This window comes from Anser anser (assembly GCF_964211835.1).
Source record: "Anser anser genome assembly, chromosome: 3".
NCBI lineage: Eukaryota > Metazoa > Chordata > Aves > Anseriformes > Anatidae > Anser > Anser anser.
Genome location: NC_139722.1, coordinates 25,052,793 through 25,072,891, shown reverse-complemented (window position 1 = coordinate 25,072,891; position 20,099 = coordinate 25,052,793). Strand labels below are relative to the sequence as shown.

At 41.1% G+C, this 20,099-nt stretch overlaps 1 protein-coding gene across 1 annotated transcript in view; it reads right to left on the bottom strand.

The window, feature by feature from the left end:
* AGPAT5 (1-acylglycerol-3-phosphate O-acyltransferase 5) overlaps positions 1-19,618 on the bottom strand; it is a 60,356-nt gene extending 40,738 nt beyond the window's left edge. Inside the window, exons 1-3 of the mRNA XM_083831460.1 lie at positions 19,159-19,618; positions 1,426-1,495; positions 1,103-1,218 (exon numbers count right to left, since the gene is read on the bottom strand). Coding sequence (XP_083687586.1) covers positions 1,103-1,218; positions 1,426-1,495; positions 19,159-19,377 — 405 coding nt within the window. The 5' untranslated portion in view covers positions 19,378-19,618. The remainder of the gene's footprint in view (positions 1-1,102; positions 1,219-1,425; positions 1,496-19,158) is intronic.
* Positions 19,619-20,099: the final 481 nt, after the last annotated feature.

The following is a 20,099-nucleotide window of genomic DNA, read 5'->3' as shown; positions in this document are numbered from 1 at the left end:
GACCATTACTCTCTAAACCCAATAGTAGTAGCATTTTTATGCAGTAGCTTATTGGAGGCAAAGTCTTAGTATTCTAGCAAGAGTATTTTTCTAAGGTTTCTCCCTTTTTTTCTGAAGGGTGAGGAAAACAGATTAATGTTCAGGGAACAGGTAAAGATCAAAGATGGAAGCCAAAGGGGAAGAATCTTGTGTAACAGGCACTTTGGAGCAGTTATCCAAAACTTAATCCATTTCTATTCTAACAATTAAGCACCTACCTAAACTACATTTTGTTTCATTTGTATATAGAAACAGTCCTGCTTCCAGAAAAAGCAAAGAATAGACATGACAAATTCAGAGAGGAGTTTAGAGGTAAATGTCATTTACATTGTTCTCCATCATTTTAGATTAAAGATCACGATCACTCAGTATGTCGTCTGTACAATCAACATGGCCCACTGTTTCTTCTGTAATTGTATGACTTTGAGTCACATCAGGTTGAGCTCTCAAACTAAAAGGAACAAGAGAAGCATAACGTAGGAAGAGGAGAAAGTAAGAAGTAGTAATAGGAATATGGTTAGACTCATTTAGGTTTACAGAGTTCTGGCTTAACTGAAGCCCAAGGCAAAACCATTAACAATTTCATGGAGGCTGGGATCTGCCTCTCCTCCATGCCATCCTAAATTCCTCTTTTATATTGTTTTAATGAATAAATAAATAAATACGCACACTAAAAATGTGAATTTACACACAGTTTGAAGCATGACCGAAAAAAAAACCATAGAAAAAAGTCTGTTTTCACTTACTGCCAAGTGGGCATTTGGACTGTAAAAAGAACAAAGTATTAGAATATTCTGAAACAGCTACTAACAGATTGTACAGCTTTAATTCTAGTACTAAATACTGACCATAAAAAGCATTAATTTAGAAGAGTAAACTGATTTTTAATAACAGTATCTCAACTACAATACACATCTAACTACACTGAATGAAAGAAGCTATTTTCATGTTCAAACAACTGTCAGCTCAGAACTCCATCTTCCCATTACATATGATAAATAGAAGGCACGTACATCATATATATTTGACCCACAAAGAGCAAGGAAAAAATGAATGGGCTTACCTGTGAAAAATACCACCCGTACAATGGAAGCCATTTTAACCCATCTTTCAAAACGTACCGGACATGCCCAAGAGCATTCTGCCTGATTGCCAACATGTCCGCAATAATCCAATCAACTGTAAAGACGAAAGTCCAAAATGTTCAGTTAAACCAGTTCTCAACTGACACTGATAAAACAAAAAGCACATTTTGTATACCGAAATATCGTTAAAGTTTTCTGAACTAGAAGTTCTAATTAAGAGCTCATTAGGGCAAGGCTAGGAAGGGACAGAGCAAAAGGATGAGCAGATCTTTAGAAGCGTTAAGAAAAAAAACACACAAACCTGTACACTGATGATTTGATAAATATATTACATTTTCTTTATTTTTTGGCAAATCCCCATAGATTATTACCTAAAAAAAAAAAAAAAGTGTTAGTTTATTGTTTATATTCACTGTATTAGTCAGTGACAAGATCCAGTGAGGTAATTACCAGTTTTCCAAGAAAACTGCCAGCACCATTAACCCCATTAATTTATCAGAACCCGTCATGCAATCAACAAGGAAGTTAATACTAATTAATTAGGGCACAAGAAGTCTGTTCTGTTCTTACTCCTCAGCCTTACAATGGGATCCATTGATGCCAACCTATAACCACAAGATCCCTACTCTAATGCAATTAAAGGTAAAAGGAACCATGACAAAACCATCATTTAACTTCATAAATCACATCAGTAACATATAGCATATGCTTCAGCCAGGCACTTGTTATTAGATCAGTTCAATTTAAAGCTGTATGCTTTCCTAGATTAGATCAAGAAAAAAATCTCAACCATTTGCCACAATTTTAACCACAAAGAATGAACAAAAATATGAGACCGGTGGGGCAGGGATAAAAGATTAAGTTGGTCTTCAGCTTTTGTTACATTATGTTCTTCTCCATTACTTTAAAGATCCCTTTTTAACCTTGCAGTTTTCCTCCCTCAAAAGTAACTACCTAGGAGTGAAATAGCCTTCTGAGAGCACAGTTAAGAGCATGATGCAGAAGAAGTAATCATAATCCAAACAGCTTTGAAAATGGATTAATTCAATCCAAACAGCTTTGAAAATGGATTAATTCAATCAAATTTATTTCAGATATAAAATGAGAAGCTGAATTTAACCATTTCAATTCTCAACTGAAGAATCTGTACAGCAGTGTATTATAAACACTTCCATTATCTAATTTAGCTTAGTTTTCCAATCAGCATTTTCCAGATAGCATTACCCCCTGACCCTCTCAATACTAATGGGTTGTATTCCTTGTTTGTAGAAATTAGCTGTATTAAAGACATATTCTTCTTCGAAGTGATGGGTTTCACCAAAACAAAAGCGCTATATGGGAGGTTTACCCACTTATTATCACTACTTCCCCAGTTGGGACTGTCTGGATATTTTATCAGGAAGATATAACTAACACTCAGATCTTGATTAAAATCATTTAGTGTGCTGAGTCTCAAATTGATCCTTACATTTACATTTACAGCACATTTACAAGCACATTTAGAAGCAGCTCTGGAAAATGTGCCAGTTAACCTGTTATACCAATGGGTAACTTTTTGTATGGTAACACTAGGCAAACACCCCACAAAAAGCTGCATGTTTACAATCATGCTGTTGCTTCTTTGCAGCTGCACTGATAATCAGATTTGCTTTCAAGGCAAGAAACCATATATTGGCAATTTGAGATATTCAGTAAATATGTGCACAAGAGATCATCCAGCATACAGTACGGAGAACATAAGAGGATATTACTTATTTGAATTCTTTTCCAGAAAATGCATGTACAATACATTTAACTAACTATTTGTAACCAGCCAGTTGACAAGTATATTCTGAACAGTTTCCAAGAAATTCAAACAAGATTTTGAAAAGCGGTATGAGTAATTTTCTCATTAAAGTTCAAGGAGAATTTATAACCTTCCTTCTGACAGTCTTGCTACCACATGCTATTTAGTACAAGGTAGCATCAAAGGATCTGCTCTTACAATTCAGGTACAAAGATTTCATTGAAATAAAAAATTATCTTCCTACTCTCACTTATAGAGTGAAAGCTTCATTTTGAAGTGTATACTGCCAGAGATGTTATGCAGTAGGTCCACAAATACTGTTTTTTAATTTCAGTTAAGACTCCACTGTGCAGTTCCTGGCAAAGACTGCTTTAGAGGAAGTGAAAAGGCCCAATGCAACAGGTCACTACAACAGAAGGTCCTGATTGATGTCTGTGCTTTCATAAAAGGTAAGAAAATATGAACAAGAGGAAAACAAAATCTGCCCTTGACACTGGAAGAGCTGGCCCACACAAAAAAATAAACATGGTTTGAAATACTTAATTTATTATTTTAACTTCTAAAAATTTCTGCTTTCTCTTGTGTACAAAGTCAAAATCTGTGTGATCAGAACCACAATTCAAAGCACTCACTTGTGACTATTACATCAGTAAAAACAAATATAACAGATATTCCCTTAAAAAAAACATATAAGATTGTGTCTGCCAAATGTAACAGTTAATCTGTATTACTTTTTATTTCAATAGGATTGGATGTGGTTCACTTTTTAATCCCAGAGGAACACCCTCTCATTGTTACTGTAAGTAGATTTCTGTGTACGACATAGTCTTACCGTAACAGCCAGCCAAAACATGTTTATGTGTAACAGACCAAAATTTTTCAATTGTGATAAAACACACAGCCATGCAGTTGTACAGAACTGAAAGGATCTATCTTCTCCTATTTATAATTAGTTCTCATTAAACACAAGAAAGGATATTTTATTTCAAAGTGAAAGAAAGAGTAAAAAAAAGTGAAAAAAAAACCACAACTATTTTGCTTGCTTGAATGGCTCAGTCTAAGAGGAGGCCACAGCTTTAACCACAGCATCGTTCAGTTCAGCAGTCTCAACAAAAGGCTCATACAGTTCGCTAAAAGCCAGCGAGCAGCTATTCACATATTCAACATTCACGGCCAGGAACTGCGGGCTAGAAATTATACGATATAGCTATTATTACAGCCAGAGAAGAGTGGCAACTTTGAGCCTTCGTTGTCTAGAGATTTCTTCAGCTATCACAGGACACCCCTACTCCGTGAACAGTCATGTAACTTTCCTTCTGAGAATGAAGCATGTTTGTTTTAGCCTTGTGTTTCTGGAAACTTTTGCAGACCATACTTATAGACGGTTAAAAGTTAGAGCCTTGAATCCTGCAGAAATGTTGCCTCTTTCCTCTCTGGAATTCGTTTGCTGGTGGATAAGCAGGGGAAGCATTCAGGGCATGCCTTCAAGTTCTGGCGATCTGAAGCTTTTAGGTGAACCAGAGCACCTAACCTACATTATAGCTGCAGAAGGAAGTGATGCAATATTCTTCTTAATGGTCTCCAGAAACACTTTGACTCCCTGCTGTTGCTTGTAGTTGTAACTCCACAGAACTCCCTGCGGCCGAGGACTGTGCAAGAGCAACCAACTCCTTTTCAGACTGCTGGTGCAGAAGATATCCAGGGACCACAGTGCAGGCAAGCACCCGAGTGATATGTCACAGCATATATACATATATATTCTACCTACCGATCGGTTTGAAAGACTGAGAGGAAAAATGTTCTGTCTGTCACAATGAAGCAAGTGAGGAACCTATCCATTTGAATAGGTGTTCTTTCATTTTCTTCAAAAAAAAAAGCACAATAAAGAGCAACACAGCAAGCCAAATTAAACAGAGATTTGAGGGAAAACAGCATGCGGGTTTATAGTCTTCCATTGCAAACATAACTTGGGTATACAGCATTAAAATTTGCGAGTTTAGTCATGTTTTGGATGCTTCACAGCCCAGTTCGCAATAGCAGGTAATACCACTGCTGTTGATACGGGTCTTTCACATCTGTTTATGTAGCAGTGCCATCAAACCCAACTCACAGAATGTTAGGGACTGGAAGGGACCTTGAAAGATGATCTAGACCAATTCAGTTGGTCTCAGATAAGGGAAGGAGAATGTTAAATGAATTCCCTTCTGTGGAAGGGCTGGGACCCAGCTGTTCACATGCTGAGCAGGCACAAGACACGCCTCAGAGGCATCAAGGGCAAAGCTCTAATGCACAAGCAGGAGGTAACCACAAGCCCTCCTGAAGGGGGAATTTACTAATTCAACGTTACGCTGAGCCAGGTATGCAAATGGGGGCTCCAGGGTGATCTGGTGACACCAGCTTCTGTATCCAGTGCAATATATTCAGCCAGGGCTGTGCAAGTGCAGTAGCTTGCATAGCTATGCAAAACAGTCCTGCATGGCAGCCACACCTGAATACACTGTAATTTGACAAGGCTGCACAGCAACAAGGTGGAATTAGATTTTGATTTCTTGATTAGGAAATCTGCACATACCAAAGAAAATGAAAGAGTTCATTTAATCACATCCTAGCTATATTGTCTCAGTAAATAAGGCCATGACAAACTAACTCAAGAGAGAAAAGTAATCACACTATCAGAAGACCTGCACGCAGGTTGACTGGTGACCACATCAAACTCCTGGCAAAGAGATAACCTCAGTGTGGTAATTGGATGTGGGTGATCATGCAAGCAGTTCTCACACCTCTGCTTCACTGGCAGTATGGCAACACAGATGGTTATTGGTGGTAAAAACTTGGGCCATCTCATTTGATGTCCTGTGGCATTGGCACACTCATTCTTGGCTCCTCAGACTTCACGGCCCTCCCTCCCCTCATTCCTCTGCATGGAAACCAGGTGTGAATTGCAGGACAATGCTCCCTTCTTTGCTATTACTTCAGCAACAGAACTGATGTGCACTGGGGCACAATGCAGAGAAAAAGGTGGAATATAAAATATAAAGCTCAGCTTCCAGCACACAGCCAAAAGCAACCGGAAGAAAGGATTAAAACAGAAATATGGTAATAGCAGAACTTTCCTTCCCTCTCCTGGAGGAAGACAAGAGAAACAGAACATTCCAGAAATCCAGCAATCGTTTAAAACAACTATACAAACTTCATGTATTCAGCTGTGCTCCCCTCAAAACATGCAGTTCTCTCCATTTTGCCATTTCTTCCTGACTCCTTTAGTAACTTGGACTGCATGCTCTTTGGAACAAGAGCTTCTGTGTGAGCTGGGCTCTACTACAACTGGAGTGCTTATTAGAATAATTGGTATCCTAGGATACATTTCTCATCTTTTTGTCAAAAAATCTGGAAATAATTTTGTGGTAAAAGGGTGGAGCTTGCATCAACAAACCTCCAAAAGCAACTACTAGATATGGCTTCTGAAGTCAATGCATAATCCAGGACAAGCTGACTTCTGCATCATTGCTGCTCTGTTAAGATCTACTGCAACAGTACTCAAATTCTAGTGCTACAGGTATCTTGTGGGAAGTTCTCTGTTCTTCTAAAAATCTGCCTGATGACACAAGCAGTCCTTTAAGCTTTCCATCATTTATCAGCAGTCCTGGCTATCAGGGGAGGTCCCATTAGACTGGTGGCTAGCAAATGGGATGCCCATCTACAAGAAGGGACAGAAGGAGTACTCAGGGAACTGCAGGCCTGTCAGTCTGACTTTGGTGCTGGGGAAGCTCAGGGAGCAGATTATCTTGAGTGCCATATGCAGCACTTACAGGACAACCATGAAATCAGGCCCAGTCAGCATGGGTTTATCAAAGACAGGCCCTGCTTGATGAACCCAGTCTCCTTCCAGGACAAGGTGACGCATTCGGTGGATGGGGGAATGGCCGTGGATGTGGTCTACCTATACTTCAGTAAGGATTTTGACACTGTTTCCCACAGCATTCTCCTGGAGAAGCTGGCTGCTCAAGGCCTGGACAGGCATAAGCTTTGCTGGATTAAAAACTGTCTGGGTGGCTGGGCCCAAAGAGTTGCAGTGTATAGAATTAAATCCAGTTGGAGGCCGGTCACTAGTGGTGTCCCCCAGGGCTCAGTACTGGGGCCACTTCAATATCTTCATCAGTGATCTGGATGGAAGTATCAAGTGTACCCTCAGTAAGTTTGCAGATGACACCAAGTTAGGTGCGAGTATTGGTCTGCTTAAGGGTAGGAAGGCTCTGCAGAGGGATCTGGATTGGCCAGACCGACAGGCCAAGACAAACTCTGTGAAGCTCAACAAGGCCAAGTGTCAGGACCTGCTCTTGGGGCACAACAGCCCAATGCAATGCTACAGGCTGGGGGCAGAGTGGCTGGAAAGCTGCTGGTGGAAAGGGACCTGGGGGTATTGGTCGACAGCCAGTTGAATATGAACCAACAGTGTGCTCAGGTGGCCAAGAAGGCCAACAGCATCCTGGCTTGTATCAGAAATAGTGTGGCCAGCAGGACTAGGGAAGTTACCTGGCTCTGGTGAGGCCGCACCTCAAGTACTGTGTTCAGTTTTGGGCCCCTCCCTACAAGATGGGCATAGAGTCCCTGGAACATGTCCAGAGAAGGGCAACAAAACTGGTGAAGGGTCTAGGAAACAAGTCTTACGAGGAGCGGCTGAGGGAGCTGGGGTTATTTAACCTGGAGAAAAGAACGCTCAGGGGAGACCTTATCACACCCTACAATTACCTTACAGGAGATTGTAGCAAGGTGGGGATCCGTCTCTTTTCCCAAGCACCAAAGTGATAACACAAGATGAAATGGCCTTAAGTTGCACCAGGGGAGGTTTAGGTTGGAGAGTAGGAAAAATCTCTTCACTGAAAGGGTTGTGAAATATTGGAAGAGGCTGCCGAGGGAAGTGGTTGAGTCATCATCCCTGGAGATCTTCGTGTAGATGTAGAGTTTAGTGACATGGTTCAGTGGTGGACTTGGCAGTGCTAGGATAAAGGTTGGCTAGATGATCTTAGAGGTCTTTTCCAACCAAAATGATTCTGTGATTCTAAACAAAATATCTCAGATCACAGGATCTATTTACCCTGTTTGACAAGAAGCAGGCTCAAGGCAGGACATAACTGGGGGCCTTGTACTTGGTGCTGACAAATTTCTCAGGTATTCAGATGCCCTACTATAAGCATATCAAAATGTTAGCTTTTCTTCACAGAAGATAGGGAAGCACTTTTATTCTCATTTAACAAATACAGGTCTCACTTGCCTACACCATAAAGACACAAATCTTCCCCCAAACACTGAACAGAAGGATTCCACCATTTTACAGACTCAAGACTTTGCACTGTCCTTAATATTTTTCATAAGCAACATCTAAGCTCAAGGGAATGCATGAAGATGAAAGTTTGAATGAGAAAGAAGAAAAATTGCACAATTTAGTTGTCAGCTGCTTTATCTCTAGCACTGCAAAATGTTTACCTTTCAATATATTTCTTCCTAAAAATACCTTTAGATCACATACAATTTTTAGGTAATGGTCATATTATAATTATACATCATAACGTCTTTTAGTCAAAGAGACTACCTACTCAAAACATAACTGATCAAGTCTGAAGTCAGCTGCTCAGGCTCAGCACCAAACCATAAAATCCCAATGCAATCCACTTTATTGGAGCAGATAGCTCACTCAAGTATTCTGCAGCTATTTATTTTACTGGGGTTCTGTGAAGAGAACCACTGCCAAGAGACTGAGCTATGGGACACATTGAGATTTCTATATGAAATTCATAGATTGTTCTTTAAATCATTCTTTTGATCGCACCAGAAATCCCAGAACTCCAAAACCACAGCACAATGTGAAGTTGTTGCCATTTTATTCCCTTTTTGCAATAAGACTATATTAGGAACATTATTATGTATGACTGAATCATACCATCTGACGTTAAGGGTGAAGCCTGTACATTTTTGCTTTCATTCTACGTTTTGGTCTGATGGTCTAAATTGATGAACTGTTATAAACATAAGCAGTTACGCTTCATTCAGTGGCACAGCACCAACTACATGTACAGAAGCAGCATAGTTCTGATGCTGAATATAAAGGCTTTAAAGTTTCTCCGTTGAATTAAAGAGATTACTAGAATTCACTCATTAATTAAGGGAAAGCTCCTTCCCAAACAATCAGAATCAGTGAAACCTGAATGGAAATGCAGCTACCTAGTGTGCTAATGAAAACGTACGTTAATGTTTTCAATAAAATAATATCTGTATCAGTAAAAATAAAACTTCAGAGTCTTATTCTGTGTGCATTTGACTACTTTTTTGTATTTTAGCATGAAAAAGACTTTTAAATATTTAGGCTATAAAAATTAGTTGCCTACTTTTTCTAGTTATACAATGAATTAAGTAATTTTCGCTGCAGGCAGTTGGTCTGAAGAAAAATCTTGGTAGTTTCACTGCCATCATTGTACCAAAAGAAATCAAGTAACTGCAATAACAACTACCATACTTATTTAATACAAAAATCCCACAGTCCTGTAAGAGGAAGGAGACACTTGTCAACAGACGGGCAATATCATTTTTGTTTAACTGGACTAGATTTGTTTGCAATTCTTATCTGCTTGCATCTTTCACAGATGCTATGTAGAGTTCTTAGACATTATAGACTTACTCCTACAGAAGCATTACCTGACTTTATTTATAGTCCTCCTCAAAGCCTCATGTAGTGATTTACAACATAACATGATAAATACCTTTATTCACACCAGTCTAACATCACTTAGAGATTGATGTGTATAGTTCTGGAACTCCTCTTTCAGAGGGCAATTCAGTTGGTTATCAGTGTATTTCTAAAAGGGGCATGGTGGAAGCACAAAGTTCTATGATACATGCATAATAATTGAGATATCCAACCTGAACAAAAGAGTAATTTCAGAGGGAGTAAGTTGTCAAAATAGTATATTGAGCAAGTTCTGCTAGTTTGTATTTATTTACGCAATGGTGCCAGACTTGATTCAACCATAACCCAGACAAAGGAGCTCTTGGCTTCTAGGAGAGCTCAGTGCTGCAGAAAAGGATTCACAAGACCTGCACTACCAAGTCTGCCAGCTTTGAATTGCCCGGATATAGCCCACTGAAAGCACCAAAAGCAGATGCAGATCTTAAATCCCATCGTGCCTTAACACACTGCTCAGTGCTTTTAGAAGGTTCATCTAAGGACGGCGGATTCTCTCTTCTGAAAACACACTGCTAAATCAGCTTTTCAAAGTGGTGAGGCTATGTGTATGTAGAAGGAGCTGAACTGATGGAACACACGAGTACAGTTTGTGCTTTCACTCATTAAGTTAAAGAGAAATATCACCATTTCTTCCTTTTTTTTTTTTTAATAGAAAGTAAGAGACAAAACTGTTTTTGAGGTCCCCAGTTCTGCCAGCATATTTGAAAGTACTCTGTCGATACAGAAGCTTTGCTTCTGCATTCTGATCAGGGTTATATATGGTTCAAGCACTTTGCTTTAAAACATGCACAATTATTTCATTCATACCTGGACTCCTTAGCTATCTGAGGAACCATTAAAAAGGCACCCACATAGCTTAATTGTTTCAGCACTGGTGACAGATTTTGGCATCTACATTCTCAATAAAACCTACTTCCAATGCCAAAATCATTTACTGGATCTTTCTGCAATTGGCCTGCTTTTGATTACAACGCAATTCTATGACACAGACCATGGAGTGACACACAATTACAGTCAGTGATCATTTGGGAAAGTCAAAGTTAGAGCATCTAAATGATTCTTACCATAAATGCCCAATAATTACATCTTTTTTAAGACAACAAAAACCACAAGTACTGCGCACATTTCAAATACATAAACATATGTGAAAGGAGATTATTTATAAGCTGAGATTGCTACAGAAGAGTTGTCCTGAACATCTGGCATCTTGGTAATACGCAAAACCGGGGGGGCATGGAAGTATTCTACCTGTTTCATTAGGAGAGCAACACTCTCCCTCATAATCCTTTGGCACCTCTGGAGATTTTTTCTACAGAATTTTCTTATTTTCTTAAAAGAATGGAAAAAGTGACCCACATCAATTTAGCTGTTATATATTTTGCTACTCTTCTGTAGTGGGAAGTACATAACGCCTCCTCCCCCTCCTCCCACCAAAAAAAACCCACAACAAACCAATCCAAACAAACAAAAAACCTAGCAATTATTGATGCCTTGATACATTAAGCATGTTCTGAAAATGTAATCTTCTGCGCATCTCACCAGCCAGAAGCAGGAAACCTTGTGGCAGCAATGTTATTTGCAGTGTTCCTCTAGCTAGAGCTCTTTATAATAGGATTTTTGCTTCTAAATGTGAAGGACTTCTAGGAAGAATTGATTACATTTTTATCTGTAAAACTCATACAAGTGTTTATATCAAGTACGGGCTGAACTGGCGTGGAGTTATCAATGAGTCAAGATGTGTGGGAAAGAGTAAGATGAAAAAAACTCCATGCTCTCTGCTTGTGATACTGGAATAAGATTTCCAAAAGCTCTTCCACATATCATTTTCAATAAATATTTATCATTTAAGCATTACAGACTTTCAAGAAAAGGTAAAGACAAGGCAGAAGACAACACGAGGGGAGGTGTCTGAACTAGCTGCAACTTATCTGGCTCCAGATCTGAACACAGTAAACTTGAGTGAGCCTCAAAAAGTAACCACAGTTACCATCCCTCTAACACCTCTGCATACCACCACAGCACGTGCTTGGTACTGTGAGCCATGTTTGCTTACACAAGAGAAACACGCATGCCCTCTGATTCCCAAGTAGCTTTAGAAAATGGACAAAGCAAGTCTTCAAGTCATTCTGTGAGTTCAAGAGGAAAAATTATTGCAACTACCACAATACAGTTACAAGTCATATTGTTTTTCTTCATGTTTAGATATGTGCTCAAATACAGAAATTCAACCAAATCACAGGTAGCTAGTTTTATATCTAAAAGAATAAGGAAAAAAAATCAAACTAGCATGAAGTACATGATTTCCTAGACCCACAATGAGGAGCTGTAACAGAGAAGATGACACGTAGTAAGTGACAGAAATGAAATGAAGAAAATAATTTCCCTGTTTTTCATCCCAAATCTCTTCAGAGCTTAAATTCAAATTGACAGAACAAAGATTAAAGAATGCATTTTTCCCCTGAGAAGTTATGCTTCCTCATAATTGTAATGTCAAAATCCTTGACATCTGAGCCTACTTTATCTAAGGCAAGTAAAACTGAGGAATAAAAAAGACACCCTGTAAGCCTGAGGTAAATAGTTGGAAATAATTGGACTCAAATGTTTAACTATGAATAGAATCTTCTCTTAGCAAGAGCAGTGTCTGATGGTATAGTACTAGGAGAAAAACTTCTCAATTAACAGTCACCCTTACATAAAGCATCTGGATGTATTATGCAAGAAGAAGGAAAGGGCATGGAAGAACACTGTAAAACTCCATGGCCCAGAATCTACCAAAACAGAGTTAAACTCAAAAAGAAGGTGTATAAAACTCATGCAGGTTAAGAAAGAAGTGATAAATACCACCTGTATTTCAAAATACAACAGCTCAGGCAAAATTAGGATGACTTACATTAAGAACTGAATATAATATAAATCTATTTTAATTTGAATATCTTAAACCAGAAAAAATTTAATATCAAACTACAGTATTGTAAAACTCACTGGCTAAGTAACTGAAAGCAGAATTTTGTAAGTGCTTTCAAACCGTCTTCTGACTCCTTAGCTCCTCTTACCTGGCAAATACTTATGTTTATAGGATTTTCTTAGGTATACATAGCTATTTTTAGACTGAAAATATATACTTTAGTTTTAAATTGCAGACAGTATTAGATAAGGCTGATATGAAATTCAGATTCACTCATGACTTGCCAATTAGAAAATATATGCCAGGCAAATCTCCACACAAAGTTTCTGTATTACGAACCCAAACAGAGGTAGTTCTGGTTTGGGTAACTGATAGGTGATTTCTGAAAGAGCTAATAGAACTAATTTGTAACTAATTGATTTTATTTTTCATGTATCAGGGGGACAGGAGGAGATCAGGACCAGCAATGACCAAGGAGTCCCTCCATATTATATTCTATCCAGATTGCCCCAGGGCCAGAAGCTGCAGCAAATAAAAATGCTTGCTGATACCCAAAAGAACTGCCACCTCCAAGGACTTCTAGCTTCACAACACTAGCCAAATGCAGTCAGAACAAAATTTAAAATATATGCAAATATGTCTTTTGCAATATCTAAAAAAGAAAGAGCACAAAGCTTACATACCTAATGTACCTATTTTTGCTGCCTCACACCACAGTGGCACGTAAGAGTCTAAAATTAGACATCCGTCTCAATCTGAAGGCAGCATCCCTTAGGCTTAGCAGGTATCACTTAATTTCTGCTACAATAACAGATAGGACTTTGTTGTAATACTATAAAAGACACATACGCCTGGAGAAAGCTGCTTTCCAAAATCCCTAATGAGATGAGCCAGGGTAAACTGCCTTCATTGAGCTAGTATAACAGCAAAAATTTTCATTATAAAAAGCAGGTCTTCTTTCAAATGTTTACCACACAGAAATGATTCACCTCGCTACATTCTCAATTACCTTTTCAATCTCAGCACTGTTCCAACCCCCAAGACTTATTTCTACCATTAGACTTATTTCTACCATAAATAATTCACGATTTATCTTAACCACTCACCAGCTAACATAGTTTCACAAAGTGGCCACATCGCCTAACCAGAGCTGCTGCTGCTCCGTGATACCATTTCCACAGTGTGCTATAAGCCAGGTCCAGTAGCAGGATCGCCAAAATGACAGTTCTCCAAGGCTGTCCCACCTGGCCTTGCCGGCAGAGCTGTGCCTCCCAGCTCCGGTGCCTCCCAGCACTCCCCCACTCAAAGCTGTCGGGCTGGCTGCCCACACTGGGTGGAGAGCTCAGAGACCTCAAGCGCACATTTACAAAGTTAGGATCACGAAGTGCTACTATCAGCACCTTCTGTGCAAATACAACCAGAGAAGGATGAAAAGCAGCACCTCCTTTTAACTTTCTGGTAGTGGCATCTGCCCAGGTCCTCATCTTGAGGAGGTTCAGCCCCTGACGTATCTAGGGACAGAAAGCACCTCTGTGACGTGAGCCTCCTACAGCTTTGCCCTTACACTTCTGCTGCCTCCCATTCCCCAGCTGGGCCCTTCTGCATTACCTGTTGCACCTTGGAACAGCTTCAAACGGGAAAGCAGAGAGTGCCTGCAGCAAAGATAGCCCAGCCTGGCAAAGCTGCTGTCCTGGGAATAAAGCTGAGTGCAGACCTCATACCTCTCACTTCCAAAGCAAATAACCCAAAGGCTACGACACTAAGCATCCACATCCCAACCTCACACTGAGCTCTCCTCACAGGCCTCCCAGGAAGCCAAGACTTGGGGCCTGGGCTCCACTCTGCAGCACAGTATAGTCCAGAGTTGAGTAACAGTGTCCCTGAAAAGTTCTGATTTGCTCAACCTTGTCACTACACAGCAGCCCAAGCTTCAGTATCAGCCCAGTAAGCATGTTTTGTTGTGTAGCTGGGATCTCACATATTTTCTAAAGTAATTATTAGAGACACCACAGCTATGCAAAACAACACCGAGGTTGCATCTGATTCTCACAGCCCTCCCAGAGCCCTGCGATGACAAAGAAAAATAGAATTTCATAATGCCTTTAATGAAAGCACCACTTCCAAAAATTCATTTTCAGAAGGAAGTAGGGGTAGGGCGAGAAAGCTGACACAAGCATTGAACAAAATCCACGCACATTAATTCAGCCATGGATTTTATGCAATTGTCAAAATCTTTCAGAAGGAAAATGATCCTTTAGGAAGCAGTCCAAGCGATGATTTCTTTATTATTTCTTCACTGCCACTCCATACAAAATATCAAACACAATTACAACAAAAAAGGTTGAAGAACGTTCTGATCCCAGCTGATCTGAAACATGTGCACAAACACAATAGGCATTAATTTCATCACCCTGACAGCAACTGGGATAAGATGCTAAGGGTCATAGAGAGATGATAGCACTCATCGTATTGAATTACTAGTCTTTTCAGCCCTTCAAACACCCTAATCATAGGCATATTTGCAGTCATTTTGGTTTTCACATTCTGTGTTAAGATGCAATCGTCTATTGTCTGTGCTGTATGAAATAGAAGAGTCTGGACTTCCCTAGCACAGCAAAGACAAAAGCTGTAAGACAACCACACTGTTCACATGCTGCTTGAGGATTTGGAAACTTGTGGCCAAATCTACAATTAGCACAAGCAACTGCAAGCCCTCCAATGCACTTGAACTGCACCTGTCTATGTCAGTGACTGCTTTGGCTCATCGCTGGTAAAATTAACACCCTTTGCTCTCTAAGACTTCCTACTCACTTTACAGAGTTCAAGCATCTCATATATGTTCATCCTAGAAGAAAATACTGTAGCACTCCTGCAGCTTACAGCAGGGCAGGTGAGATTCAACGTAATTACATTTCCATCCAAAGCAACATAGGGCCAAAACAGGGCCCTTCTCCCTGTTCCACTTCCTAACAAACCACCTTTACAGATTTTCATTACTATGACTTTATAATCCTGGAGGTTGTTGAAAAGTACTGTCACAATGCCACGTATAGATTAATTTTATATATATTTATAGCTCCTTAATAAAACGCATGGATATTTGCCAAACTGCAATTGCACTGACAAATCTCCAGAACACTGCAGGATTTCACTTTATAGTTGTAATGTTTTTGTACGGTTTACCCAATTTTCAGGATTGGCAAGTTCTGGCTTGCTTTTTCTACTCTAAATACTGGTTCTTCAGTTTTCTACAGCCAACTCTTGCATGATGATTAGCAATAGGACTATTTTTGGTAATTCATTTACAGAATTCTAATATTGTTGGAAAACCTAAACCGATTCCATCTTAGCTCAAGTTCTATTCAGGCTTTCCAAAACAAATCTTTTTGGTGGAAAAAATTAACAGGTCTGACTAAAACTTAAAAAGTATTTATAGTATGAGAAAATGAAAAAAAAAACCTTTTAGATATTTCATGAACCATTCTTTAGAATATAAATACTCAGAAATGGTTCACAGCAATTATTGCTCTGTAATTATTTCATATCTCAAGCCAAATACTTAAGAGAAAAGGAATTATTACTGTTTCAAGACTTCCTGACACACAGTTCAGAGTATCACCTTATCTGGTTACATTTCACAACTGAAGTATGTGCTACAAAGATAAAACGTCTTCCTAGCACAAACTAGAGTTTTTGTTTTAATAAACTTGGCTTAAAACACCCAAGTCAAGTACAAAATAAGAAAAAATGTTTGCACGTATGGTCATGAGGGAAAGATAGGATTAGATACTCTACGGACTAAAAGCCATTGATGCACAGATACATCATTTTCCTGAAAAATAAATTTTAAAAAATCAAGATATTTCACTATTTCATTCAGTCAAAAAATAATCTATGTTCAAAATCCAAACCAACTTTTAGTCTATTAACACTCCACTGACGCTAAAAATGGGAATTCCAACAAAATTATTATTTTAAGGTCAGACATCTCAACTATTCACAACAGCCTTGGAGTGTTATCGTATCGAAAAACCACAAACATTCTAAGCATAATAATACAAGGAATGCTGAACGGAACACAATGTTAAAGACATTTTTCTTTTGCATAGGGTGAGACTGTGGCAGTGCTAAGAAAGTCACTTAAGGCTTTGATTCAGTAAATCACTTAAGCGTCTGTGTAACCCTAATGACTTCAGTGAGACTAGGCAGTATGTCCTGGTATCCTGGTGGATCAAGTTGTTGGCCTCCCTTTTATCCAGTTACAAAAATTATTGCAACAAACTTAAATCGGCTGAATAAATTAACGGACCCCAAAGAGATGCTGAACTCCTCCCTCCTATGGCTATTATGATGTCTTAATGTTCGTAAACCCATATAACTGCCTTTATGGAGCTACTAAAGTTAATATTCTTATATTCTGGGGGGGGGGAGATTGCATATAATGATGTTGCGCTTCTGCATTTAATTACATGCCTTAAAACAGCCAATTCACAGGAGCTCTCAGGTTACCATCCCAATCTCAAACATTCAGGCACATGCTTAACTTTCCACCGTGAGTTTCAAGTTAAACGTGTTCAGTGTTTGCATGGGTAGGTCTGAAAGGACACCCTGTTTCTCCTCCCTAAGTATATCGGAGATCTCTTCCAGTTAAATGAAACACAAATCTTAAGGGTTCTTCCTCTTACCTTCCTACATATGCATCACACTTTCCATGTTTTTATTTAGCTTTGAGTCTCAGTTACTATTTCACTTACCCTACAACATGTGCCAGGTTGGTTTTGTGAACCTTCTTCTTTGTTTCTGTGATTCTTTATTTCAGCTTTGCCTGCATCACCTCCTCTCCTCCTAATATCATCTGCTGCTCACTCTGACAAAGCATCTCTATTTAGATGTTGTTCTAACTAATCACCTGTACGTGCCTCTCTCTTCTGTTTGTATGGAAGAATTTCTATCAATGTAACCAAAGAAAACAAAGGTGGACAGACAATGGTTGCCTTTTTGTCTGTTTTGGTTATCCTTGCCCATCCTGTACCCTTACACGATAGGCATTTTTTATGAAAACGTTTTTTTATCACAAGTTTAAAGTGGTTGCTACTCTGTGCACAATGTTAGTAGGAAAACTGAACAATTTTCTTGTTACAATTTATATCTTGATTTTTTTCTTGCTCTCAATCTTTGAAGGGGTTGAATTAAACTACTATACTGCTGCTTTCAGCAGCTAATTACCAAAGTGTGCTACTACACATCAAAATGCCTGCATTAAAAGATGCTAGACAAAGAAATAAGGCAGATAAAACAGTAAGTGCTTAACCTGTGAACTACTGCTCCCCCTTCCCTTTTTTATTTAAAAATAAAAAGATGTAAATCACAACACAAGTTAACAAATTTGGACAAGATACAAGGGTGAGGTTACATGAGTTACAAGTTGAGTCAGTCAAAAAGTAATCAAGGCTAAAAGAAGATCTCACTTCCCTTTTGTATCCTTCCTATTCATCCTGATGTCAAACTCTGCAATTCTGCTCTCTGCGTAGCTGGCTTTGTGGGTTTCCATTAAGTGAGGCCTACAACTGCAGCTTGGGAGCAGAAACCAGGGGAGACCCAGCCTGAGTTTGAAAGAAACATTTCATAAGTCAGTGGATGAATAACTTAACTGGAAATATCAAGAAGGACCTATTTGTACCGGCTCTGTAACACGCCAGTCAACAAGCAAACACTTGTTATTCTTTACTCCCAAGCACATACAGCTGACACTAACTTCAAATACACTTCTGTACACTCAGCAACACTGAAAATCAAGTTGAGGCACAGTGAGTATCTTCTAAATACAGAATTAAAAGTCTCCTTATTTACCTTTCAAATTGCAAATAAATGTGTAGCCCTTTCAAATATGTAACGTGATGAGAAAATTGTTAAGTGAGGTATTATTACTTGCACCCAAATGAACCCCTGGTCGTGCAAGAGAGGCCTCCAGTTCTGTCTTCTTAACCTGAAACTTTGGACTGCGCTTTCTGGGGTACTGGGTAATCGCTGTCCACGGCTGATCCAAAATTTAAGGACCGAAACCTGGCAGCGGGCAAACTGTAAGAGAACTGTGAAGCTGTAATAATCTAAAGGTGAAGAATCTATTTATTAGAAACCTGTAGATGCATGAAGTGCAATTATGGTTAGCTACAATTTCCTTATCAACTCTCAGTGCAGTACCGCAGGTGCGCGGAACAGGCCGCGCGGTTCAAGCGTGCAAAGGAGGCTGCCACTCGGGTGCTGACCGAGCATGACTGCTGTCACGTCCCTTCTGCCTTCCGACCTGCAAAACGAACACAACACCGGCACGCCGTGAAAAGCATCACTCGAAGAGCATCGTCGGGCGGCGCTGGGCCAGGACGCGGGCGGGAGTCTTCCTCACGGTCTCGGAGGCTTTGCTGGGAGGGGAAAGGCCGAAGCCTGCACCTGCTGCCAGCAGCAGATTCCCTCCCCAGGGATTTCACTTGGCAGCGACCGCCCGGGCCCCTCGCAGGGATGCGGGGTGGGCACGGGGGACCCTACAGCAGGTCCACCACCACCACCATCACCGCCACCAGCAGTGGTCCCGTCCCAGCCGGCTCACCTGCACGCCCGTGTAGTTCTCGAAGAAGAAGAGCACCATGCTCTGGTAGATGGTGTAGAGGCGGTCGTCCACCTCGCGGTAGAAGCGTGCGGGGAGCAGGGCGGAGAGCAGCCTCCATGCGCCCCAGGCCAGCACGTAGGTGGGCGCCGTGCCCATCATGACGGCGGCGGGCAGGAAGTAGCGCATGGAGTAGGTGTGCAGCACCAGCGACAGCAGCATCTTCCCGCTCGCTCCCGGCCTCACCGACACACCCGCACGGGCTCAGGCATCGCCCGCTCCGCCTTCTCCTCTCCTCGCCTCCCCTCCCCTCCCCTCGCCCCGGGCCGGGCCCGCCCGCCAGGCGGCCGCCTCCAGCTGGGTGCCCCGGGAGCGGGCACCGGCTCACGGCTCCCCCAGCGCCGCCTCCGCCACCATGTTGCCCGGCCGCAGGAGGAGGAGGAGGAGGAGAAGGAGGAGCGGCGCCGGCAGGAAGGCGGCCCCTCACCGGCCGCGGGGGGGCTTCCGGGCCGGGCGGGCACCGGGGTGGCTCCGCCCCGCTTATCACGGCCGCAGGGGACGGGGACGGGCACGGGCACGGGGCTCGGCGTTGTCGCCGCCGCTGCCAGGCCGGGTGGGGAGCGGGCACCGGCAGCCCCGCGCCGAAATGGCCGCGGCACCCCTGTGGGGCTGGTCCCTCACGGCGCGGTGCGCTGCCAGGCGGGGCACTCCCGCTTATCGGCTGTAATCAGCACTCATTTAAGCCCAGCGCGGTGTAAATGAAGCTCTGTCTCCCCCGGGGGTGGCCTCGCTGCCCCCGGCCTCTGGCTCCCGGTGAACCCCATAACAGCAGCTGCACCAGCTGCCCTAAAGAAAGCGCACGGAGTCTCGTAGAAAACAACTCTGTAATAACTTTGCCGGAGAGGAAGTTTCACATTAAACTCAAGCACACATAATTATTTATT